The 26185-nt window shown below is 44.7% G+C and overlaps 2 protein-coding genes across 6 annotated transcripts in view; one reads left to right on the top strand and one right to left on the bottom strand.

Moving 5' to 3' along the window:
- The first annotated feature begins 31 nt into the window (after positions 1–31).
- ALB (albumin) lies at positions 32–24349 on the top strand. Of its 5 annotated transcripts, none has more exons than XM_064416276.1 (18): positions 32–2479; positions 3738–3827; positions 4132–4259; positions 9722–14858; positions 15594–15654; positions 16526–16658; positions 17489–17703; positions 18272–18404; positions 18577–18674; positions 18886–19015; positions 19840–20054; positions 20176–20308; positions 21117–21214; positions 21332–21470; positions 22098–22321; positions 22821–22953; positions 23918–23974; positions 24175–24349. In XM_064416276.1, the coding sequence occupies exons 4-17, from the start codon at positions 14774–14776 to the stop codon at positions 23966–23968; spliced, it is 1848 nt and encodes a 615-aa protein (XP_064272346.1). In that variant the 5' UTR covers positions 32–2479; positions 3738–3827; positions 4132–4259; positions 9722–14773; the 3' UTR covers positions 23969–23974; positions 24175–24349. The 5 variants fall into 5 exon arrangements, with proteins under 5 accessions (XP_064272346.1, XP_064272345.1, XP_064272344.1 ...); XM_064416275.1 differs by having other exon boundaries at positions 32–189; XM_064416277.1 differs by adding an exon at positions 4418–4541 and having other exon boundaries at positions 1798–3827; positions 14815–14858.
- The window catches only part of G3BP2 (G3BP stress granule assembly factor 2), a 48113-nt gene continuing 26012 nt past the window's right edge, over positions 4085–26185 (bottom strand). Inside the window, exon 13 of the transcript XR_010360554.1 lies at positions 4085–4523. The gene's annotated coding sequence lies outside the window, so the exon portion shown is untranslated. The remainder of the gene's footprint in view (positions 4524–26185) is intronic.

The raw sequence follows: 26185 nt of genomic DNA on the forward strand, positions 1-26185 counted from the left end.
TTCCCCGCTGCCGGCGACGGAACCGCGGCGGCGGCCGGACAGCCCGGCACCCGCCTTCCCTCCTTCCTTCCTTCCTCCCCTCCTTCCTTCCTCCCTTCCTTCCTTCCTTCCGCCCGCGCCGCCGCCGCGCTCACCGCCCCGGCGCCGGAACCGCCGCCTGCGTCATCACCCTCAGCCCGCTGCGCCTCGGTAAGGGCGGCGGGAGCCTCGCCCGAGAGCCGCCCGCGGGCTCGGAGGGGCCCGGTCACCCCCTCAGCGCCCGGCCGGGGCAGCGCTGCCGCCGGAGCGTGAGGGAGCGCGCCCAGGGCGGGAAATCCCGTGAGGGAAGGCCCGTGTGGGAACCGCGCGGCGCTCAGAATTCCGCTTAAAAGTGATGGTCTCTCGCACATGCGGGCGATACGCGTCAAAAAAGCAACCTCCAAACGCCTTTTATAGCAGGAATTGGCAGGGGGTGTGGATAAAAGGGTCAGAAAATAAATTGGCAGGGTATCGCTAGAAGTGGTGGCCAGTGAAACCGTGGAGCGCAGAATTCCAGGTAAAAGCGATGTCAAAGGAACAACGGGACGTGGCAGCCAGCGGTGGTCTGTGGTCTTTCCCAGCCTAAGTGTTCCTGGGGTTCTGTGCTGCGCGCCCTTCGTTCCCACCAGGTGCTCCGCATTCCTCCAAATCCCTGCTCTGCAACAATTTTTATGCAATTTCACTAAAAGTGACAAACATTGAGAGGCCCCTGTCAGTTCGAGCGTGTGTCTTTAGTGAAACCCTTCAAATGCGTCGTCGTGCCCCGGTTCAGCCCTCAGGCCCCCTGCCCCAGATCTTCATCCCCAAAGTGTATCTGGGATAGTATTACTGTTGCCTCCAGTAGGGCAGCAGCCAAAGTTAAATGTAAGTTAAATATTTATATTGTGGCTTCCTTATTGAAGGAATGGGCTTTGACCATTGTTCTGGAATTGGTGTTTCCAACCAACAATGCCTGTTCTGGTTATATTGTACAGAAATGAAAAGAAATTGTTGTTATTTGAGTACTTGGGTGTTCTCTCTTATTTGGCTGATGTTGGAGAGCACCGGTCAGGTGTGCAGCTCCTCTGAAATCACACATTCCGTTTTTAAATAAATCCTCACCTGGCGCTCATCGTGGAGTCTGCACAGCTCCCCCCAGATCCTGGCGTTGCTGAAATCCCACAAAAACATCCTGATGCCTGCCTCTGGATGTGCCTAATGAAAGGACTGCCCGGGTTGTCAGAGCCCCACTGTCAAATTGCATCATTTCCAAGTCAGCTGGGAACAACTGGCACAGACTCTTACCCTTCCCATCGAGAAGATGAACCTCTAATCTTCGGGTACAAGGGCTATATGTTATTATAGGTCTATATGTTATTTATTCCTTTACAAATATCTGTGCAGATGACTGTTTGATGCAATCCAGGAGGAATAAGCTCTAGCCCCCTACCTCCAGCTTCCTGGTGTGACTGTGCAGGAATCTCAAACCACACCAGCACGAGATGTGTGATGGCAGATCAGTGACAATAATACTTTTGTCCTCTTATAATTTTTTTTTTCATTACAATTAATGCAAATGCGTTGATTTTTACTGGTTTCTGTTGTGGTGCAAGCAGAGATTAAACCTTTGGCATATGTGTTCTTCAGCGTTTATGTTATGTATTATTTGTTGTCATGGTGCAGATGCTCCACGTTCACCCAGCCGGGCCGGGCAGGGCGGCTGCAGAGCGGGGCTTGCCCTGGGAGCTGTTCGCTGCCCTCTCTCTCCCTTCCCGGGATGGTCTCAGCCACATTGTATCACAAATCCGCCTTTGATGCTGGCTGCCTCATTCCAAGTATCCGTTCGGGTTGTTAGCCTTGGAAAGGCTGCGGCTTGTTGCTGGTGAAGGCAGCCGCAGTGTTCTGTCTCCGTGCGGCACTGTCGGACAGGCAGCCTGTCGGACACTGTTTGTGCCGCTCCTTTTACGGGGTGCCCTCTGCTCTGATCAAAGAGTGATCCTCATTCGCCACTGCAGAGCAAGTCCTTTTCCTCCATTTCACAGCACCCCGGTTATCCCCCTCTCCCTGCCCCCCTAGCTGGAGCCTTTTGTGCTGGAGCCCTTCCACAGAAGGGCAGTGGAGCTGGGGACTCAGCCTGGAGAAAAGGAGGCTCAGGAACTCTAGAACTCCCCCTAGACAGGAGGGTGCAGCCACGTAGAGGTCGGGCTCTGCTCCCAGTTCACAAGCAACAGAACAAGGAACAAGCCTCAGGTTGTGCCAGGGGAGGTTCAGGTGGGAAATGAGGAAGAATTTATTCGCAGAAAGGGTTGTCAAGCATTGGGAGTGCCCAGGGAAGGGGTGGAGTTGCCATCTCTGGAGCTGCTCAAGAGACAGCTGGATGGGACACTCAGTGCTCTGGTGTGGTTGACAAGCTGGAGATTGGTCACAGGCTGGACTCGATGGTCTTGGAGGTGTTCTCCATCCTAAATGACTCTGAGATTCTGTGAGTGCAACAGCAAGCAAAGCTCTTGAATTCTTTAGAGAAACTCAGTTTTAGAACCTTGGGGCTCATAAGATTTGATTTTGTCATGGGCAAAAGCTGCTAACACAACTCTGCTCCTAATCTTGGGATGGTTTGAGTGCCTTGGGAAGGTGTGACATTTCTCCAGCACTTTATATTTTAGAAACCCAAAGGAAAACATTCCTGTAAATACTATGAAAATCACCAAGACATAATGAAGGAGTAAATAATCCAGATTTTTTATTAGTTTGTTTTTTTTTGTTTTTTTTTTTGGTGTGTGTGTGTGTCCCAGTTTCCACAAGGGTGTATGACCCATGGCTGTGTTTCCTGTTCATAAGGCTCTTAGGGAATGGATTGCATATCATGAAAAGTCAGTGTAGGCTCTAAATAGGGCAGTAATACCTAAAATCACATTTCCTTCCCTGCTGAGTCTGTGAAGTTGGTTAACTTTGGACACTTGGGTTTATAGGCAGCATAAAGCTGCAGGAAATTGTGGAATCATAGAAGCACAAACGGGTTTGGGTTGGAAGGGATGTTAAACATCACCTAGTTCCAGCTTCCTGCCATGAGCAAGGACACCCTTGACTATCCCAGGTTGCTCCAAGCCCTCTCCAGCCTGGCTTTGGACACTTCCAGGCATGGGGCAGCCACTGCTGCTTTGGGCAACCTGTGCCAGGGCCTCACCGCCCTCCTAAAGACTGAGAAAAATTGCAACCCTTTGTTATCTCTTTCATCTGTGATTTCTGCTTCTGTTTATTCCATTTCCTCCAGGTTATTGACCATTCCACTGAGCATTCCACAGGCGTAGTGGGAAAACCTGGGGTCTGGATTCAGTGAATACTTTCAGGAACTGTCTTCTGTGTGCCAGATTCCTTAAAACGTTCTAAAGGATAAACAATGTGTTGAAACCTCTGCTGTGGTATAATTACCCTCATGGATCTGCTTTCAGTTTCATTTACAGCTGCTGGAAGCAGTGTCATTGTCAAGGTCAGGAAGCAGGGAGCAAGGGAGCATGAGTTTTGTTTGCAATTAATACAGGGACTGAAAAGAGGTTATAACTTCTTGAATTTTTGGTACAACTTCCACAACGCTACCAAGTTGATCATCCAAATAAACTTCAATCCAAACCCCAAATCCTGCCATTCTCACTGATGAACGCTTTTGTTGTCTTTGGTATGTAGAGTTTTGCCATCGTTGCAGCTTCTATATGTGCTGGAATGTTTTTATTTCTATCATTCAGGGAAGTGTGAACCCCAGATTGGATTGTATCAACACACAGACCAAAGGGACTCGCTCACGGGACCTCCCTGGGGCCCAGCATGGACGGGAGGTAAGATTAACTACCATTAGACCACCATGACTGATTTTAAACAGAAGTAACAGAACTGAAGTTGTTCAGCAAGCATGCAATTCCTGCTGTCCAAGGCAAAGGCAGAAAGAGGGAAAAGAACACAAATGTTCGAACATTCAGAGAAGTGCAGTTGTCCCTGATACGCATTTTAGCCTTGTCTAAACCACTCAGTTTTAATCCCAGCAAATTGCACGTGGAAAAGAATGATTTAGAACAGATCTTATGTAGCCATATAATTTGCTTTAAATTACGTTTATTAATCATCTGCATTTCTTCATTACAGCGAGTTTCCTGTGAGCATCTCAGGTGGTGTGGCCTTGCAAGTAAAGAAAATAAAAACGGTCCAGACAGATGGAGAATTCAAGAGGAGCAGCGCTAGCCCAGGAGAAGTGCATAGAGTTGCAGCAGAAGGTAAATTTACATTACTGCTCACACTCAAACCCCTCCAGTCTGAAAGCTCCTTTGGGATCAGCTTCTGCCTGTTTGGTGCAGTAAGGCAGGTGATTTGCTCTTGGCTGTCCTTATCTGTGATCAATGTCATTGGAAACACACAGACATATCCCACTCAGGTGCCTTGAGAATCGTTTGTGCTCCCTCTCAGATACTGGTGGTGCGTGTTCTATCAGCTGCTCTTAGAACATCATGCCAGCTTTGACCACTTCCTCACAGGGAGAACTGTGAAAGGAAAAACAGGTACAGAACACAAAACCTTTCAACAATTGATTCAATGAAGAAATCTGCTAGAGCTCTGTTAAAAAAAACAAAACAGTGGTTCTGTAATATATTCAGTACTTTGCGAGTCTTAGGTAAGAAATAGCTTAAGCACTTGAAATCCTAAAATGCGTTACTACTCTGTGAGCCTTACATCTTAACATGCATAAATTATTCCAAAGGTGTGTTTCAGGTTCCTAATTTGCTTGAAAAGCTTTCAAAGTTTTTATCCTTTCTTAGTATAAAACGGAAAAACACCATGGCAAATAGAGGCAAACGGCATCTGGACAAGATTCTGGATTCTTGCTCATTCTCTTCAAGTGTGGTCACGGGTAACATAAAACAAAGACAAGACAAATCATACAATAAAGTGAATTTTTTGTGTATTTCAGGTATAAGGGATCTGTAATCCAAAACTCTAAGTGAGACCTCTCAAGCCAAAGCCGCATCACCTATATTTGAATATTAAAGGTTACTTGTCAAATTAGTATTTTGCTGTTTTTATAAATTTTATTTTTTACTTGCTGACATTTAAAGCAGCATCAGCTGTGGGCTGCACAGGAGTCAGCTAGAAGGTTAAATATTTCTTACACTCTGTGTTTTGCCTGGGTTCAGCCAATCCATAATGATAATTTCTATAGTAACCACTTTTTAAAGTCAACAATTGATTAGTTCTGAAATTAGTCCTTGAAACAGCTTCTCCTAGAGCAGCTTGGAAGATCTCAATGCAAGCAGCTTTCTACTGGCATGCAGAACAACAAGACTCAGGCTGTTTTTTCTCTCCCCATAGAGAGTGTGCCTTGAAAATATTTATCCTCCCAGGGTAGTTTTATCTCTGGATAAGGAAGGGAGTGAGAATCTCCATGTAAAACTCGCTAAGACCTTGGATTCAGTGAAAGCAGTGTAAGAAATGCCTTTGGTATCTCAGAAAGGCACTTGAAGCAGTAGAAGAACATTTTTACAGAATTCAAATTAGAACTAGAAAAACTGTCCACAACTTTTTGATGGTCTAAAATTCCCGTGGAGCCTCTGTTTTCAAATAGAGCCTGCCCTCACTTGTTGCCTGTGTCTGTTTCATTATCGGCTGCATATTGTGGATCCTGCTCTGCTTCAGGGGCCCTGGGTTCTTAGAGCTCGATGTTGCTGTTATTGCACTGGACTCAGTGGGTGGCGCTAAAGGCCGGCACCACACCTGCAGCTAAAACCAGCCTGATTTTAGCTCTTCCCAATGCTCTGGAAATTAGTTTTCACCAAAACATTTAATTCTTAAATATTTATGTCCTGATTTTTTTTTTTTTACAGGAAATATGAAGTGATTTTTTTGTGTGTGTAATTTATGTCCAGCGGGCTAAACAAGCATTTCTGTCTGTGTGTGGCATTTACAATGCCACTGACTTTATTGCTAGCTAGTTACAAAGGTAGGAGCTGCCTTGAATATCTCTGTGTTCCTCAATTAGTGACGGAGCTTTTCAATAAAGAGAAAAAGTGCTGGTGGGGTGAATTTTCTTTTTGTCACTTTGCATCCTCTTACTTTCTTCTTCATGCCTCTGAGTTCATTTATACTTTTTTAATGAGAAAATACCTCAAATGCCAAACTTATAACTGTCTAGTGAGTGAGCCTATGAGTGTCTTGAAAGGTAAATCTGGATCTTTTATTTTCATTCATTAATTCTGATGCACAGCCCCAGCTCAGTTTTCTCAAGTGTGTAATTTTCAATGATAGACAAGATATTAATTTCCAATACTTAACTTTTCAGAACTCAGAACTCAGTTTGAATACAAACTCCAGAACTCAGTTTGAATACAAATTACCAGGCTTACCTTCAGACATCACTACAGTCTCTCCATGCACACCAAAGCTCTTAAATGCTGCTTGTTTTCAGTGAATTTTAAGGCTTGGATTCAGCAAAGCACTTCACATGCAACATTCACGTATCCTAATTCCAAATCCTGCACATCTCTTTGTTAGATAGTGACTGTCACAAGCCAGAAAAGCATTCCAGAATGTCTGGAGTGCTTTATCAGCATTACCTCATATCTTAGGGAACTTCTCACATTCTGTATTTCTGATGTGTTTCTTTAATTTAAAAAGACTCCTGTAAGGACAGTGCAAACATTCTTCAAGAAAACTGCCTCCATAAGCATTGCACAAATAATAGGCAGTAAGAGCACCAAACAAATCACCCATCATTACTAATCAACAAGCCGAGAATTCTCGCCATTATTAATCCAACCCCAGTGAGGGCTGATCTCTTTTTTTCTCTTTTTTAGACACATCATTGTGGCAATTCTCTATGACTGTCACTTTCTTTTCCCACAGGAACATGAAAATTTTCTCAGTTTTGAGGTCTAGGGCCTCTGTGCAAATAGTTCTCTTACCAGTAGGTGGCAGATTTCTCCTGCCTGAGAGCTTGGAGAATGCTTCATCGGGCTAGTTCTTATGGAATGCTGATACCTGTTTATTTAGGACACAATGTAGCTTTCCCCGTCAGAGCCCCCGTTTAGGAAGAGATTAGGCTTGAACATAATTTTTAGAGTAATCTGGATATTACCTGAGCTAGACTTGCTTTTGCAGGTACATGTCCTACTCATCCAGTAACCAATCTAAAAACATTTCTGTGATTTGGTGTGAAATAACTTGCTTAAAATATTGTAGGGAGGGTTGAAAATCTGCGTGGAAAGATTCAAGACACAATCACCCTTTGATTAAACTCGATTTCCAGAGAAATCAGGCAAGTTTTGGCACTGGCTTTGACGTGACCAGAATTAGGTCAATGCTGAACATATTTCAAAATCCTGCACAGAGGGCCTGGTAACCTTAGTGAGTTGCCAAAAATCTCCTTAAGCAATATCAGTGCCCAAGAGACAGGAGTCTCTGCCTAAAGTGCACTTACATACTAAAAGCAGGAAGGGAAAACCTGATTTCCCTTTCAGAAGGGGAAGCAGGTAGGTTGCCTACCTGATAACAAAGAATCAAATAAAATAATCTTGCTTTTGTTTGAAAACTAACTAACATAATACACAAAAGTTCCTTGGCAAGCCTATTCTCAATCTCAATTTCTCCACACAATAATTTTTAATTCCAATGTTATGTTGTTCTGGATTGAATTTTATGACCAGCTTGAGTGTGAAGTTTTCTTCTTGTGGGTGGACAGGCAAAATAACCTAAGCCCATGTCAGTGGAGGTTCTGTTTTGTGGCAGTGGGATAGTGGGAATGACATGGAACATTCTATAGCCATGAGTCTCTGATGGCACAATCCCAGGGTCCTGGGGGAACTGGATGATGTGGCCTCCAAGCCACTCCCCATCACCTTGGAACAGTCACAGTCACCAGGGGAAGTCCCCAGTGACTGGGAAGAGGGAAACTCTTGATAAGAGGGGTAGAAACAAGACCCATGGAAGCACAGACCGGTGAGCCTACCTCTGTGCCGGGGAGGACCTTGGAGCAGATCTTAAGGAATCAATGTTGAGGCACATGCAAGACAGAGAAGTGATCCAGGACAGCTTCATTAAGGGCAAATTGTGCCTGACCAAACTGCTCCCTTCATGATCATCAAATCCACCCAATAACCCAGCACTGGCAAGTGCACCAATGAAGTGTGTAAGTTAACTGAAAATGTTTCACTGGAAACATGAGAGTACTGATAAACTTCCATAAAATCCAGTTACATTTCCATATTGGCTCTGACAAACCTGCAGGGAGGGCAGGCTCTGTACTAGAGAGATTTCTGTCAAGTGATACAAGAACATTTGTATTCTGGGATGTCAAAGGATCCATGCCAGAACTCCTCCTTGCTGACAGCCAAGAGGCTGCAGCGCCCAACAGTGCAGCAGGACCTCAGAAACCATGAGACTTGCATTCATAGCAGACTCTCAGCATTTTCAGGCTTCCTGGGCTCACCAGCAACAGTGTCCTCAGTCTTGACTTAGCACTAGGCTGTCCTCTCTGCCAGAAGGGTTCAACACATAATTTGCCCAGCTTCCAATCTGCAGTCCAGGGAGCCAGGAATCTGCCTAGATCTGCACTGACTTTAAGGGAAGCCTTAAGACTCTTTGCCCTGGGAATAGCTCCAGTGCCTAGACACCCACTCTGTTTTCCAGCACTTGGAGTCAAGGAGGAAAGCCAGAATCCCAAGTTCACACTGAACTGAAGGTACCAGAGAAGGGCACTACGACACTAATTGTTCTAATTGAATTTCCCGAGCTATTTTTTAGACTTGTGGATAGGCTGTGGATATGCCTGACTGGCAATATTGCAGCGCTGTTGGTATGAGCAAAAAAGGCCTTTGGGCAGAAAGCAAATGTCAAGGACTGTCAGCATGGGGCTGGAGGGCACCACAGAGGAATGCCCTTGGGAGTGTAGCCTCTGCCTAATTGATCCAAAAGACAACACCAAAAGCTTCATGTGCAAAGAGTTTGTTAATATTTCTTTGCATGGCTTAAGAAGGATTCTCAGTTTAGTGTTCAAATTTAAAAACTCAAACCAAACATCACAGCTATTTGGGCTTTGCACAGCCACAGATCTGCCTGATAGATCTCCTTAGTTCCTCTGATGTATGCACTGATCTTTTGATAACTTATTTAAGAAAACCACATGAACTATAAAGATCTTTGCTAAGCTCAATCGCAGGTTTTGGTCTCTGATGAAATTTTTCTGATTCTGGGAATGTACTGAGGAACCTTTCTTCTAAAATCAGGTGTTCCTGAAGGCCCTCAAAGTCAGAGAGACTGAATTACAAATCCCAGTCATTCACCCCTTCAAAAATGAGAGTTTATAAGCACTACTCTAAAGAAAAACCAACAAATAAACCAAGCAACATTTCCTCAGTTTTGTATTATTTCTAGTCACTTCCTTAACTCTAGGAATCCTAGGTCACCAGAATTACATGTCATAGTGCAACAAATCCAGGTAAAGGAGAACATGGGAAGGAAAAGAGCAACCTGAAGAAAGACAATGTTTTGTTGCAGCTGCTGCTGCAAATCCAGTTCTCTTCTAAGAGATCATTACATCCTGGTAATATCATTGGCAATCTGGAAGTACTGAACCTGGAACTACAAGCCAGAGCTCACCTAATAAATGTGGTCTGCTTGAAAAACAATTGATTTTTACAACAGAAAAGTACTGGTACTTGGATCTGACTAAATGAACTTGGCTTCACAGGCTAAGGCAGAATGTGGAATATTTCACCTTGCCTTTGGATTTCACTTACGGGGACAAGATGCTTCACATTTCATTTGTGGAACCTCAGAATTTGTGATTGCAGCATAATGTGCAGAAGTGGACTGTCCTTTTATGTCAGCAAGTAAACGACAGTGCCAAATTTTAAAATGTCTTGTTCTGCCTGCTCCAGTAACGAGGACGTAAAAATGGTTCTACAAACTTTTCTGCTCCTGCTGAGGTACCACCTGAGGCCCTGACTCTCAGCTAAAGAAATTGCAAAGACAGCAGGGGATATTTGAGGTGGAAAATGCTATTCTTGCTCCAGGACTTCATTTAAAACTACTATATTTTCATTTTTCAAAGTTGTGAGGGCTTTATCTTAAGAAATTGTTTGCTCAGGAATAGAGGAAAGGCTGAGAAAAGAATCACTCCCTTTATGTCCTTAATGCTTGAACATTTACAAGTTGTCTTAAAGAGCTGAACTAGGATCTTCCCAAGAAAGAAACCAACAAAAACACCCCAAGGCCATAACAGAAAAACCAGCACAAGAGAACAATTATAGCAGTAACACAGTCTGTTTCTATGGAGATGGACATGAAGGAGAAAATATTTACCAGCTTGGCAGTTTTTATGCCAGAATGGGAAACCCCTACGTTTACAATGAAATAAAATGGAAAATAAGGCAAGTAAGAGTGTCAGCACTGCCAGGTGATGCAGTAACATTGTGGGGGGACCTGCAGAATGGCAGAAATTTTACACAAGTCCTACAGTGCCTCTAGACATACAGGATTTTTTTAAACTGCTGAAGTGTTTCAAGTTGAGAGCAAAACATGTGGCTCCCAGAATCATTGATTTTACATATGCTTTGTTTCTGATTTTAGCACATACACCTGCTTACACTTAGCAAAGAAGTTAGTAGACTTTTTTTTTTTTTAATTGAAGGTTACGGATCAATGGCCCAAAGAAATGCAAAACAAAAAGATGCTCCAAACATTTCCTGCTATTCCTCAAAAGTTTGCATTATTTCTTTTATTGCTAAAGCACATCAAACTTAGGAAAGGAATAATAACAGTTTCTTGCCAAACAGAAGCTTTCAACTTAGGCTCTTGACTGTACCACATTAAATGGCTCTTCTCTCCTGCCAAAGGCCATCAGGTATCATAGCAGAGCAGCACAGCAATTGGAAACTGAGTGCCAAAGAGTTTCTAGGGCACAAGTGAATGCACTGGATTCCAAAGGTCTCTGGGAGTTATGTAAGAGGAAGAACATAGATCTCCACCAATAGTCCTACCATGGACCAAACATCAATCACAGCACCGCAACAATTTCAGTTCCAGAGACAATTATTAAAGACATTATTAGAAATACTGAAGAAAAATCTCTTCCTGAGAAGGACTTCCTGAATAGAGCAATGCTGCACCTCGGGTATTTCTTCCCCGCATCTATTTACTATTTAGATACAAAATTTAGACATGCCCATACCAAGATATAGCACTGATTTTTGTTGAGGGACCTTAGAAATGGATAATAGATGAAGCCCATACTCAGCTGTCTTATGGATTACCTACTTGAACTGGCAGAGCAAAAAGTCACAGGGACATGGAAAGTAGAGACAAGTTATGAGAAGCCTCAGAACTGTTACCCTCACAAAGCACTGAAGGCTGTGTATTTGTATATATTCAGGAAATCGAATGCTTAATAGGTCAAGCAAAGCTGTTCTTGTTCCTGCTGCCAAAGAATGATGCTGGCAAATGGTCATTAATAAGGGAAACAGCTACATCACTACACTGTGGACTTGGGAGACAAAGGGGTAGGGATGCCAGAATGGCCTAGGGATCAAGTGTACAGGATCAGCAAGAACAGTCATTCTTGTGGATTCAAAAATCCTTCTCTGAAGGATCAAGAGCTCACTAACACTGCAGGTTAACATCTGGCTGATGCCAGAGGATGAACAGGTGAGTACCAGAACTCACTGAGGACATGCTCACGAGACACACCTGACACGGAATGCCATTGGCTGCACCTGAGCAGGTCTCTGCCTGAAACCCCTTCTGTCTTTGTGTTTGGTTTGTATCGATGAGTCCATCTCTGCTCAAACAAAAGCCGTGTATCTGACATGTTTGACCCCTTCTGCACAGGAGCCAGACATCAGCGATAAGAATGGCAAACATCCTGCACCAGAGCAGGAAAATAAAGTGATGGCTGATACCTCTCCATGTGTCCAGAGCTACAGACATTTATTTAGAAATATACTGATCATTACAGTTATTAAAAAATAGCTACTCACTGTGGCCACTGGCACAGGAATGTCTTGTCTCTAGGTTTGCTGTGTGCCTCATGGTCCCGTCCCACAAACAGAACTATAGGTCTTGAAAAAAGGAAGAAACAGCAGTAAATAAAATCGAGGGCCCAAAAGTAAAGAGGTTCTTGAAGTCCTTTGGGTTCTGAGAGATTACTTGGAAAAGTACTAACTTCCCAAAAGGGCTCTGACTGCTGTTCTCATGATACATCACATTTGTTTCTCAAGAGCCTCATTCCATATTAGTACACCTCGGTCCACTGTTTCTACTCTTCCACTTTGCACAGGCTGGTATGATGAAATATTTTAAAAGTATGTATCCTTTTTATTTCCAGGTCAATTACTCTTGGAATTATTGTCCTTTGGTTCCCCACACCTGGAATAAAACTAGTTATCACATGTAACTTTAGACATAAACGAGTGTGAAAATGGATCATCCTAAAATGCCATTGATAAATTCCTTTTTCTAAAGCCAGGACAACTGTTGTAGTGAAATCAATGCAGTATGAAAGCACAGAGTAGCAAGAAACTCAGTATACTATTTAATATTGTTAAACAAACATGAGCCCTGGAGTTCAGCTCTCAGCAGTTATATGAACCATTGGCATGAAGTACAGGACAGACAACAGAAGATATCTAGAAATAAACATGGACCCTGTATTCCAAACTTACATATTAACTCCAGGGGACCAGGAGTATTCTTGCTAACACTGCACAATGATGAAAAGGAAAATTCCAGAGAGCTTTCAAGAGGCAACATTGCAATCACAGTGCTGAATTTCAGCTTTGCCCTCCCAGCCCTTAGCTGAAGTTTTCTGGAGACTTCTTTGGTACGGCCTGAGAGCATCTCAAGAGCTGTTCTAAGACATCGTTCACAATACCACAGTTTTTTACCGCCTTACAGTTACCCACAAAATACCTAAATGTGTGTTTCTGTCCCACTGAATGCTCTCTTAAGATTTGATGGGAGATGGCTCTTCTCTGACAGAGGGATATGATCAATAACATAATTACAGACTGAATTAACAAGCTCCTTCCCCAGATTTTATTAGGCTAAAGTAGCACGCGTCCGAAAGGTCCAGATTGCTCCCACACTCATCAATTCCCATCATTCTCCAGAAATGTGGGATTTTGCTACAAGCACCTGAAAACAATCCCCATGTCTAATATTATGACATTTCTAACATTGCTTTTCTGCCAGCCTGGCTTTCCTGCACCATCCTTCATGTCAGAGTTATCCAAATAGCCTCTTAATTCCCAAAACAGAGCCTTGTTCATTTATATCTCTAACAGAATGCTGGCTTTTACCTACAAAAATATCAGGAACAGACTCAGGAAAATGCAGACTTTTTTTTGGCAACAGGAGCAGCCTGTAGAAATTTAATTGTATCAAACTATTCTGTGAACTCATCTCAGTTGGAGAAAATAACAGCCTTTCTGGAACACAAGATGCATTGCCTAGGCATTTTCCTGAATGAAAACTGCCTGCAAATATTTTGAGCTCAGACATACCATTTGCCTTATTTCAAATGTCTTTAAAAGCTCACACTCAGAAGCAAAAGGAAGTATTATGCATGTACTTACTTAGTCAAATTTCCAGAAAATCGATCATGGAATTGTTCTTACTATTCCCATTAGGAATAATATGGAGTTATGGCAAAACTGCCCATCTGAGGAAGAAAAACAGAGTAAAAAAATGGAACTTTAAAGAGTAAGGAAGAGTTTAGAGAGCACACGCTCAGCTCTGCCACGTGGGTGCTCAAGAAGCAGAGCTGCAAGGCAGCACACAAGCTCCAGCTGTGTGGGCTGATATCCACACACTGGGGACATCAATTAATTAAAATAAATGGAGGCATCCCCCGCTGGGAAGCTACATCACTTTGCACTCAGCAAGGATCCAGCCTTGTACTTGTTTGGGAATTTTTGAAGCATCTGTATCACTGTGTGCCCTGAAAAGTAATTTTGATTTATTCCATGTCCTGGGGCTCTGTGCAAACTGCACATTTTTCCTATGTCTGATCTCCTAAGTTACTGACTAATCAATTGAAGTTTTTCAGAGATGAGAGCAATCTTTAATTAAGAGATTACTCTTGGGAGGATGTGAGTACAAATGAGAAATTGCAAAAATTCTGAAATGAACAGCTCTTGTACATGTTTACCCATGTGTTTGGCTGTTTTCTGGATATCAGTGAACACCAGTACCCACGGAAAAACAGAGCAGGACCTAACAAATTCAGGAGCTCAAAGCAGCCACACATGTCTGGATTAGCCATCTCGTCTCAATAAAGTGATTTAAAATTAAAATTCTCTAATTTCAGGTGGACTGAATGGTCTCTGGGTGAGCTGTTGCTATACAATACCAACATGCTTTGCTTTTGAACAAATAGTAGCAAAAAAAAGAGGCTACAGGATTAGCCCTGATGACTTTTTAGTCTGATGCCTTGAACTCCTTGTTTGTCATTTGATAAGGAAATTTACGCAAAACTTTATCTTTTTTGGGTGCTGGAAGGTTCAACCTCTTTGGGAAAAAGGCCCACAGTAACAACATAGAATAAATAACTAATACCAAATTAATTTTTGTCAAGGGCAGCTGAAGTTTTGTAATCTTCCTCAGGCCAAATGGCAATCCACAAATGCCAGCTTGAGGGTTAATATTTTACAAGCACGGGTAGTGAAGAGTATATAAGCAAATGCTCTTCCTTCAATCTTCCTAGCATTTTTGAGCAATTTTGCTCACATCATAATCTGAAACCATGAAGTGGTTAACATTAATTTCATTTATTTTTCTCCTGAGTTCTGCCAGATCCAGGAACCTGCAAAGAACCGCACGAGATGCAGGTAAGAAAGGACTAATTAGTTCTCTTGGAAGTCTTTTTTCTATCAATTTAATATCTTTAATATAGTTTCACAAATAATTTGTGGGAGCCTGATCCATATTGAACAGAAATATGTCATTGGCTTGAAAATAAACTAAATGAAGAGACAGTGGGGAGATGGGTAGGGCACTCAGGACAAATGAACTGAGCAAGTGTGGTGCCATCCTTCTGCAACATCTGGGTGGTGCATGAACTGATGTCAGTGAGTCAGGATCTGCTCCTTTCCACCATGGAAAAAGCAGCTGCACTGTGCTTTGGAAGTTCTGTCTTTTGACACGTTAATAACTGTGTTCAGAAGAAGAAGGTTTGCTCAAATCAAACTGCAGCTGCATTGCTTTATTTGCAGCGTTTGGGGGTGGTGGTTACCCAAAGGACACATGTGCTAACCCTCAACAGTAAGCCCCAAATAATTTTGAGTATCTGAATTAAGCAGCTGCTTAGAGAGGTAAATATTCTATTAGGATCATAAAAATCACAGGCTGGGGTTCCCTCAGACAAACAAGCAAACCTAAGAGTTGGGTACCTGTAGACAAATGAACAAGAAAGAGTTCAAGTTCTTCAGTTTTTAAGGCCAGAAGTCAGGTGAATGCTGCAGCTTGGTGAAAATGTGGCCTCTGGTGCCCAGAATGCATTTCTCAGGGCCCAGCACAGGCAGTGTGACAGCGAGCATCACTGCTCCCTCTGTTTTTCTTGCCAGACCACAAGAGCCCCATTGCCCACCGCTTCAACGACCTGAAGGAAGAGACATTCAAGGCAGTGTAAGTGAACGTTCGGCCTCCACCTTCTGGGTTTTTTGTCTCTCTTGATATTGTACCCAAAAGGGAAAGTAAGACACACTGTAAGAGCTCACAGGGAGTGTGTATATCTCGCTGAAACACTGACTTAGCCCCTTATTGTTACTGCATAACCTAGAAATATTTTAAGACCTGCAAATGTCACAGTGACTTCCTTGTTCTCTGGGAAAAGAGCTCCTTGGAAACCTTGAGGAAAAGCCTCTGTTCCTTTTCTGAAAATAGAGAGGCATGAGGAATATAGGTTTGATATCCCTAGAATGAAGAAAAATCACGCTGCATTGGCAATATTGCCAGAAAAAAACCACAAACTACCAACCTCAAAAAACAAACCTGTGACAGGTTTTCTGAGACAATTCAGTGATCTTCATTTGAACCTGGTTTTGGGAAAGACAGATGGCCCTGACAGACGCCTAAGTGCTGACAGAAGGCAGCCTGAAGATCATAATTGGTAACATTGGCCAAATCCAGCTTAGGTCATGGCAATTATGAGTTATGATTTATCTCTGGTAAAAGTGACAGAAAATTCCAATCACAGTTTTTCTGGTTTGTTTATAATTTAGTATTCAAGACTTTTTTATTGGGAAGGTAAACAGGTTATTGGGAAGGTTAAAGGTTAAAAGGTTATTGGGTTAAAAGGTTATTGGGAAGGTTAAAAACCTGTTCAGAGAGGAGGAGAGAACAAGACAGAGGTGGGATCTGGCACTATTCTGTGCATGGTATTCTGGTGAACCTTTGTGCATGTAATTTGAACAAACCAGTTCAATTCAGAGGCACCTTTGAAAACATTGCCTGATGTTTCTCAGTCTGCTATTCCAAACTGTGCTTTGTGTTTCAGTGCCATGATCACATTTGCCCAGTACCTGCAGAGGTGTTCCTACGATGGACTGTCCAAGCTGGTGAAGGATGTGGTTGATTTGGCACACAAGTGTGTGGCTGACGAGGATGCTGCCGGCTGCTCTAAACCCCTGGTAGGCAGTGAATCCCTCACTACTGCATTCCTCCTGGCTCTGTGCAGCTGCCAGGGTCACCCTCCTTAAGCACTGACACCTGAACCTTTCACAGGGGCTGCTGTCACAGGCCAATGCTCAGAATTCAGTGCTTAAACAAAGAACTTGGTTTTGTCAGGTTCTAAACCTCTGCCTTTAAGAAGTGCCTAAATGATCCATGGAGACATGCTGGAGACCAAATACCACACTTTGGCACATTCAGCTTAGCATTGCCTGAAAATAAGTGTTAGCACCCAGTACAAAACCCCAGCTGTGAGGTACAGGCCTCATTCTGGGCATTAAAATGACCCAAATGTGTGGATTTCCACACTGGGGTGACTTGAAAAGGTGTGTGTGCTAATTTAAGGCACTTGGTTTATGAGGGTTTAAGAAATTCCTCTAAAATCAGGTAACAAAAGAAGTTTGCAGGTATTTAGGATCCCTGGGCATCTGACAGTTTCAGCTAGACATTAGCTCTCCCTAAAGGTTTCCATCAAATCCTGCTTCAATTAATCTGAAAACTCAGTTTAGTGCGATTATAAGTAAAAGGAGATCACTGTCTTGCACAGAGTATTTTAAATTATTATTAACTTTTTTCAGTAAAGCATTGGAACTGTTTGATATTAGACTACATAAAACAAAACTTTGTAAAATTATTAAAAACCAGTAGATTATTTTGATTTTTGGTCTAAATCTTATTCAGAAAAAATGTGTTTACTGTTCAGCCTGGCTTTTCTTTTGCAGATGAACAGAAATACACTGCACTATCTATATATAAACACTAGCTCTGACCCTCACACCTCCCTTTGCAGCCCTCTGTTTTCCTGGATGAAATCTGCCAAGTTGAGAAGCTCCGTGACTCATACGGCAGCATGGCTGACTGCTGTGGCAAGGCTGATCCTGAAAGGAACCAGTGCTTCCTGTCCTTCAAAGTGCAGCACCCAGACTTCGTGGCACCCTACCAGAGACCAGCTGCTGATGTCATCTGCACCGAGTACAAGGACCACCGGGTGCAGCTCCTGGGAAAGTAAGGAAAATGGCCACTTGTGGTGTCCCATCCTGACCACATTTTCTCATTTCATGCCAGAGCAGAATTGTGCAGTCAAAACAGGGGTTAAGGATCACATTTTATACATCTTGGATGACCTTTCCTCCCCAAACCTGCTGAAAACTCAGTGTTTCCAATATTAACAACTTATTTGCTCCAGCTTCCCACTACTCTTTGTGTAGTTGGCAAAGATGAAGAAAGGTAACAGTGAAAGGAATAAAATCTTGGTGAAAGGGCCACTGATTAATTTTTCACACTGAAAATCAGAACTGTCAAATATTTGACCACACATTTTAAAACATGGATGTGTGTCAAACCAGACAGCTGACAACATCAGGAGTTCACCCTTCACCCACAGTTACTGAGTCCCGCCTTGCCAAGAGTGAGACTTAGCAGAGCATTTCCCATCAGCAGGCATTATCTCTCAGAAGCAGATTACTAAACTAGACTTCTAAAGTAGAAGAAAAGTTAGAGAAGCTGCCAGAGGTTTAAGGCCATTTGCTGTTGTCACTGGAACACGGAGCTAAGGCTTTCCTTTCCCTTCTAGTTTCGTCTACACCGTTGCAAGAAGAAACCCCTTCCTGCACGCCCCAGCCATCCTGGGCCTGGCTGCTGAGTACGAAAATGCACTTAAAAGCTGTTGTGCAGAGAGTGACATTGGTGCTTGCTTGGATGCAAAGGTACAGCAGCTTTGTCTCTGTGGATAAACACTAAGAAACTGAGTGAGAGACAGGCAGAATTTCCCTGTTCATGCAAAGCTTTGCATGAAGAACTTGGAGAGACAGGCCGGGATTAATCCTGTCCATTGGACATAATCAGTTTAACGTGACAATGTGTGTCCTGTTACCACAGGCAGCTGCCATCAAGGAAAGAGCCAAGAAGATAGATCTGAAGCAGCAGCACGGATGTAGACTCCTCGAAAAGTATGGTGAGAGGACTTTCCAAGCAAGGTAAGTGCCAATCACTTTTTTTGATGCAATGTAGGCTTGTCAGCCTGTGAGCCTGCCTGCCCTTTTTTTTTTAGCCACCAGGAATTAGATGAGAAGAATGAGTATTTTCTTGAAATAATCCTGACCTACCTTATCATGTATTAGTGACTTGCAAGGTTTCTGTTCCCTACAGTGCTGTAAAACAAGTGCCTCTTTCTCCTTTTCTACCCAGTAAACTCGTCCGTATGAGCCAGAAATACCCCAAGGCTCCATTTGCAGAACTTGTTAAGATGGTGCATGATGTGAAGGATGTCTACAAAGAGTGCTGTGATGGGGACATGGTAGAATGCGTGGATGACTGGGTGAGCTCACTATTTTAAAACAAAACGGACATATTTAAAAGATATATAGAAAGATAGTAATTTGTGCAGCTACACGTTCACAGTCCAGGGAACTTAAACTCAGCACTACTGGAAGGTTCCTCAAGCACTGAAAAGCTCAGGATCAGCAAAGTTGACTCAGGAAGTAGGCTTCAGCCCAGCTCTGGATCTAGCCCTGTTTAATCATAGGGACAAGAAGCCATTGCTTACACTTTATCCAGAGTGTTTGGCCCAAATCAGAACATTTGTCAGGGAAGTTGTTTGATGGTATTTATTCACTTCAACTCAATCATAAATATAGGGAAAAACAAGCAGAGGCAAAAAGGCTGCAATTTCTTCTCCTGTCCTGTCGAGCAGCCTTCCTGTAGTGCCAACGAGTGCCAGAGAACAGATGAACAAACCTCTGCAATGGTGAGATGCTGTCAATATTGCCGGGCTGACTCAAACCTGGACACACTTGTTGGCCCAGCTTGTTCCAGTGCTCTGGGGTTTGTCCTCTATCAGAGCTGGGTATCTTGGCAGGACTGAGAAGATCCATCAGGCATCCCTGTGACAGAGCACTCAGTGCCGTGCCCTGGCTGTGCAGAGTTTGGGTTCTCAGTGTCTAGGATCAGCAGGGGAGCCATTCACCCTGCACAGCCCCCTGTTATTTCTCTTTGTGTCAAGACAGCATTTTTTAGCAAAGGGCTAAGTCAACAGGTGACCTGAGTGAAAAGACAAGAGTCTGAAGCAGAGAGAGCAGATTAATTAACCTGTCTTTAAGTTATTATTTCATAGTTTGTCTGATACTATGTATTATTTTACAGTCAGAGCTTGTGGCCTCTTTGTGCTCTAAACAAGATGTTTTCTCAAGTAAACTCAAGCCCTGCTGCGAGCTGCCAGCTGTGGAAAAGACCAAGTGCATCATGGAGGCAGAGTTTGATGACAAACCTGACAATCTTCCTTCACTAGTTGAAAAATACGTTCAAGATAAGGAAGTGTGTAAAAGCTATGAGCCAAACCATGACGCATTCCTGTCAGAGTGAGTAGTGCCAACAGCATTCCAAGCTCACTGTCCACCTGAAATGTCCTTGTTATTCCTGCGCTGTGCTGAGGAAAGCAGCACGTTATTCAGGAGCTCTGTCTGCCCTTGTGCCTTTCAGGTTTGTTTATGAATATTCACGAAGACACCCTGAGCTCTCCACACAGCTGGTTATGAGGATTACTAAGGGATATGAAACACTCCTGGATAAGTGCTGCAAGACAGACAACCCTGCTGAGTGCTACGGGAACGCTGTAGGTGCAAGGCTCTGTTTGCAGATGACTAGAATGCCTGGCTGGCACCTGTCATCAAAGAATTGGGCTGAGAAGCTCCCACACAAGTGCATACAGAAAGCTTTTGGAGACACTAATTCCAGGGGAGGTTAATGTCCTGGTGGGAGATGAAGCAGTCCACAGCCATGACAAGGGTACAGGGTTATCTCAGATCACAGAGTAATTTCATTTGTCACACCACGTTATTTCAGACAAGTGTCACTCAACTGTCTGATGCCTCTGTACCTCAGCTGTGATTCTGCTTTCCTGAGGCTGACAAGTAACAGCTCAGTTATTCTTTGGGCTCCACAGCCTACACTGAGTGTGGCTGCTCGTGGATTGTGATTGGAGTGTGCACGGCCAGCACACACAGACACCTCAGCTTAGGTCTGATCCACAGCTCAGTCACACACAGGACACAGCATAAGCTGAGTTCCCAAAAGCTTTGGCCAAGAGATGTTCCCCTCATGGTTGATAATAATTGAAAATATTTAATTGATTTAAACAAAAAATCATAAACCCCCACTGCTTAGAAAATAAGTCCAACAGGTAATTAATTTAAATTAAATTTTTAAAATGTGGCTGCCTTTTTCAAGGAAATTTCTGTTAGAACTCAAGGCCCACTAGGGAATCAAATCCTGCCTACACCATCCTGGCTATACAAAAGTCATCAATCTTGCAAAATGAGTAGTTGTAGATAAGGTTTAGAAGAGGTCAGAAGTTACATTTGTATGACCGGTAGCAGCAAGTCCTGCTCTAATATTACTAACAAATTTCTACTTGTTTGCAGCAAGAGGAACTGAACAAGCATGTCAAGGAAACCGAGGATGTTGTGAAGACCAACTGTGAGCTGTTCAACACCCACGGCGAGGCAGACTTCCTCAAAGGGTGAGCGAGCCCTGACAACTGCTCTGCAGTCTTCACTTGTGCTTCCCCTTCAGTGCCCTGGATGTGCTCTGTTTGAAGGAAGCTCTAGTAACTGTCACTGTGATTTGACTTTGGCAGAATTCTGGTCCGCTACACCAAGAAAATGCCTCAGGTATCAACCGAGACCCTGCTGGAAATCGGGAAGAAGATGACAGCTGTTGGCAAGAAGTGCTGCGGTCTCCCCGAGGACAGAAGGATGTCTTGCTCTGAGGGCTATGTGAGTACATGGAATTATTCTTTTCCCGTCTCCTCTTGGAGATTTTTCTTGTTCACAAAAACACTGAAATCTGGTGAGATAGCAAACACAGTGTTTTTTAATAAACACCATGCTGAGCATCTACCTAACAGAATCCCAAGTCTGTTCATTTTTTAATGGATGTGACAGCCTACACAGCTAGCTGATGGTATCTTGTGAAAATTTTAGTTAAGCTTGGCTTTCTCTCAGCAAGCAAGAGTGAGTTCACAGAACTGGGAATCATAGAATGGCCTGGGTTGGAGGGACTCTCAAAGACTATCCAGTTCCAGCACCCTCCCATGAGCAGGGACACCTTCCACTGGACCAGGTTGCCCAGAGCTCCATATCTGAGACTGTGGCAGGTTGCATTTGGGAAATGTCCTAAAGCAGTGTCCTAAAACCCTCAAACCTACTGATTGTAGTCCAGCCCCCTGACTGTTTGCAGATGAAGAAATGCTTTCCTCCAGGAACACCTATATATTTTAAATTTTAAACACGTACCATTTCCCAGCAGGTGTTTCCAGCTATGCTGTTATAATAAAAGCATCACCCAGTTGCTGTGTTTTTAGGAAGATGTAACTAACCTGTGCCCTAATCTTTTCTTTTCAGCTGAGCATGATCATTGAAGACATGTGCAAGAGGCAGGAGAGCACCCCTATCAACGAGCAGGTGTCACAGTGCTGCAATGAGCTCTACTCCTACAGGAGACCCTGTTTCACTGCTATGGGCGTGGACACCAAATACGTGCCCCCACCATTTGACCCCACGATGTTCAATTTCGATGAGAAGATGTGCACTGCTCCTCCGGCCGAGCGCGAAGCAGGGCAGCTGAAGTAAGCTCCCATCAACACTCTGCAGGGCAGCTTTTGGCATGGAGCACTTTGGGAGTACAGAAGGAAGCTACACCCTGTTTTGTCATCTGACTGGGGCTTCACTAGTGACACAGAAAACCAGAGCTGTGTGTTTGCACTGACCTGGTCAGCCTATAACATCACGTCGTTTGGAAGAGGCAAAAGAGAATTTTTTCTTCACTTAAAATCTCTCTCTCAACTGACCAGTTTCATGCAGGCCCATTGCCAGCGCAAATCTTGAGATCTACTTAATTAGGACAACATACAGATCATTTCCCTAAGTTTTTACCCAGTTGTAACTGAGTTAATACAAAAGAAACTGATGGTTTTGTCAGGCTGGGAGTCCCCAACAGGCACAGGGTCACCTAGGCATGACAAAAAACCCCTCAAAGGAGCTGAGCCTTGGGGGAATGGTGTCTTGTAAAGCAAGAATCCAACTACAGCAGGAAAGATTAATTGTGTCTTGTGGCTTTCTTTTCAGATTGCTCGTCAACCTCATCAAGCGCAAGCCCCAGATGACAGAGGAACAATTAAAGACAATTGGTGGGAGTTTCACTGCCATGATGGACAAGTGCTGCAAGCAGGCAGATGTTGAGGGATGTCTTGGGGAAGAGGTACTTTCTATCTCTTTTTTAAAAAAAAAAAAAAAAAAAAAGAAACCAATCACAAAATACACACACACACACAAAAAAAAACCCACTCCAAAACAACAAAAAACCCAAATAAAAACAACCAAAAAAACCCCAAACCACACATAGGAGCCTGGAAACTGAGCACTGGAAAGTTGTTCTGCCAACCGTAGTGGTCACTTGTCCATGTGCCCTTACAATGACTGGCCAGAGCTCACTGTGAATCTTGGCTGCACAGATCACAGTCACTGAACACTTTCACATGGAAAGGTTGTCTGGAGGTAGTTTAGTCAAACTCAAAGCACACCTCAGTCCTAGATTAGATGAAACTCTCTCAGGTCTTGTCAGAAAAGCCAAATATCTACAAGCCACAGTTGAAAAATAGCCATGTGCAGAATTTAACTTCATCTCTAGCATACATAAACTTCCTCTTGTGCTACAGAGCCTCACAAAATTCTGGGATTGCCAGTAAAAAGCATCTGGATCAATTCTCAGGAGTGCTCAGCAAACACAGACACATTGGGAGTTTGGCTGATTGTCACAGAAGAGGTTTATCTGGAGCCATGTGCCATTGCCAGGAAGTGTAAATGACAGTTTGCAGTAGCAACCTCATTACACTGTAGGGCACAGAACTATTACTAATATCTTAAAGTGTTATTATTTGAATTATTTTTTTATTTATATCCAAACTGTAACATAGTTAAACATACTGGGAAGACTTAGGAAAGAATTATTTTGTCTCCAATCAGTTCCAAAAGTTTCTTTCCCTCTCTGACAAAAGTGGAAGACACACAACACCTGGCAGCTCCTAGGGTCAGGAAGCACCACCAGAATTATCCTCTGAACCACAATCCAGGCACGAGTTTCAGTTTCTAGCAGTTCCTTCTCAAGCACAACCTGCTTTTGTCCTTGGCTTCTCGCTGACAACTGTTTGTGTTCCCTTTCCCAGGGTGCTGCCCTAATAGTCCAGAGCAGAGCCCTGTTGGGAATTGGTGTGTAACCTAAGGTAGGTAGCAGCACTGACACACAAACCCCTCTGGCTGTCAGTCTGTCTGCCTCTTCCTGCCCACCCTTCCCCCTGCTTAACTTCCTTATCCCCAAAGAGCTTCCAGCTTCCCTTTAACCCCACCTGTGCCTTCCCCAGTTGTTTTACCATCTGCCAGTGCTGCCATTTACAAACCACTCCCTTTTGTCTCTCCAATCCAGGCTGCCGGTGAGAAAAACACGAAGAAAAAACTTCCTGTGTAACTTCTCCCACCCCTTACCCTTTTTCATTCGGTACTGAATGAATATTTTTCATTAATCTTCTGTGTTTTGTCACACTGTGAACTTTTCAATTCCTTCACTAAAATAATTAAAAAATAAAGGCTTTATAAAACCATACCTGTCCCTGTCTGCTGGTGACCACCATGAGGCAAAGCTCAGCAGTGCTGCCTCCACCAATGGCCGTTCTCAGTAGAATATATGATGACAGAGTCTGTATTTCAGATTTTTTTTTTCTGCTTATTGCTCTTGGAAAGTTTTTATGAAAGAATATGAACATTTAGCTAGACTTTAACACCCTGATTCGATCGCATGTTGATTTTAGGCTTTACTTCAGCCATTATAAATTAAGAGAAGTTTCAAAGGTACTGTTTGATCTAAAGACAACGATTAGCAAGGACCTGATCTAAAACACAAAAATTATTTTACACCAACCACAGATCAAGCATCTCTTCACTTGCAAAGAGTTGCAAACAGCCCTGCTTTTAAGACTCTCTTCATCTCTTAACTCGATTTTCAGGAAGTGTTGTAAATTTTCTCCTGAAAAGCTCACCACCTAAATCATGCCCTTCACTACAGCAAACTCCCCGGAGAGACACTTCCTGCTCCTATGCCAACAGAACCGTGCCATTTGCTAGGACACACTTCAGTCCATCGGCCCGGGGCGGCTCAGCCCGGCCCCGGCCCCGGCTCCGCTCCCAGTCCCGCCGCCGCTCACCGGCTCCGCGGCACCGAGGCAGAGCAGGGGCGAGTGCCGCCGCCGCAGCCCGCCCCGGCCCCGCCCCGGCCCCGGCCCCGCCCCGGCCCCGCCCCGGCAGGACTCGGAGCCGCCGGCTGCGTTCGGCCCAGCTCGGCTCGGTTCGACTCGGTGCGAGCGGCGCGCGGCGGGCCGGGGCGCTGTGCGGAGAGCGGCGGCCGCTCCCGTTGGACACCGGCGTCCCCTCAGGGCTGCGTTTGCCCCCACCCTTTCTCCTGGGGGCCCGGCTGCCGCACGGAGGGAGCGCCGCGGCCATGGGCTGTCGGTTTCCCCGAGGAGGCTCCGGCAGCGAGGGCGTGGGCGGGTCACGTTTCACACGAGACCCGTCCGTGCTCCGAAGCTGAGCCTCAGCGAGCCCTGCTCAGCCCAACTCGGCTGAACAGAAGAGACCATTACGAGCCGGGCCAATCGAACCCAGTTCAGCCGAACCGAGCCGAGCTCGGCCGAACCCGGGCTGCTGCTCTCGTGCCCATTGATTAGCGCGACTGCAGTCACAGCTTAATGATCTCCTGCCCGACCCGCGCTCCCGTCCGTGTCCGTGCGAGGGCCGGGCCGCGGCAGCGCAGAACCGCCGCTGCCCTCAGGGAGCCGAGCGGAGCCGAGCCGAGTTCGGCCGAACCGAGCCGAGTACGGCAGAACCCCCCGAGCGTCACCGAGTTCGGCCGAACTGACCCGAGCTCAGGGAGCCGAGCCGAGCCGAACGCAACCAGCGGCTCCGAGTTCGGCCGAACTTTGCGAGCGGCTCTGAGTTCAGTTGAACCGAGCCCTGCTCGGCCGAACCGAGCCGAGTTCAGCCGAACAGAGGAGAACCTTATGATCTGGGCTGAACCGAGCCGAACGCCGCCTCCTGCTCTCGTGCCCATTAATTAGCGCGTGTGATGGACTTCTGGGCCAAAGCATTTCCTTGTTGATTTCCCTGCCTCTGTTTCCCTCTTGCCTTCCCTGTGCTGTCTCAGCCCGCTGAACTTCATGCCCCAGAACCGCCTTGGCTCCTCTTCACCCTCCAGTAAATCCCATCTTCCCTACTTTTCTCATGTCCCTCTCTTTACTGCTTTGCTTAACTTAACAACCCCCCCCTGCCCCGCAAGCTTTGTTTTCAGGCACGTTCGGTTCGGTTCGGTTCGGTTCATTTCGGTGCCGCCTCAACGGCGCCCCGAGCGCCCCCTGCCGGAGCGCCGCCCCGCCGCTCGGGCTCGG

This window comes from Passer domesticus, chromosome 4 (assembly GCF_036417665.1).
Source record: "Passer domesticus isolate bPasDom1 chromosome 4, bPasDom1.hap1, whole genome shotgun sequence".
Taxonomy (NCBI): Eukaryota; Metazoa; Chordata; class Aves; order Passeriformes; family Passeridae; genus Passer; species Passer domesticus.

Bases quoted from the DNA above. Each gene is read 5' to 3' on its own strand.
- ALB (XM_064416274.1), top strand. From the start codon at position 14,774: ATGAAGTGGTTAACATTAATTTCATTTATTTTTCTCCTGAGTTCTGCC. The intron at 19,016-19,839 runs GTGAGCTCACTA...ATTATTTTACAG, and splicing joins TAGAATGCGTGGATGACTGG to TCAGAGCTTGTGGCCTCTTT. The intron at 20,309-21,116 runs GTAGGTGCAAGG...ACTTGTTTGCAG, and splicing joins CTGAGTGCTACGGGAACGCT to CAAGAGGAACTGAACAAGCA.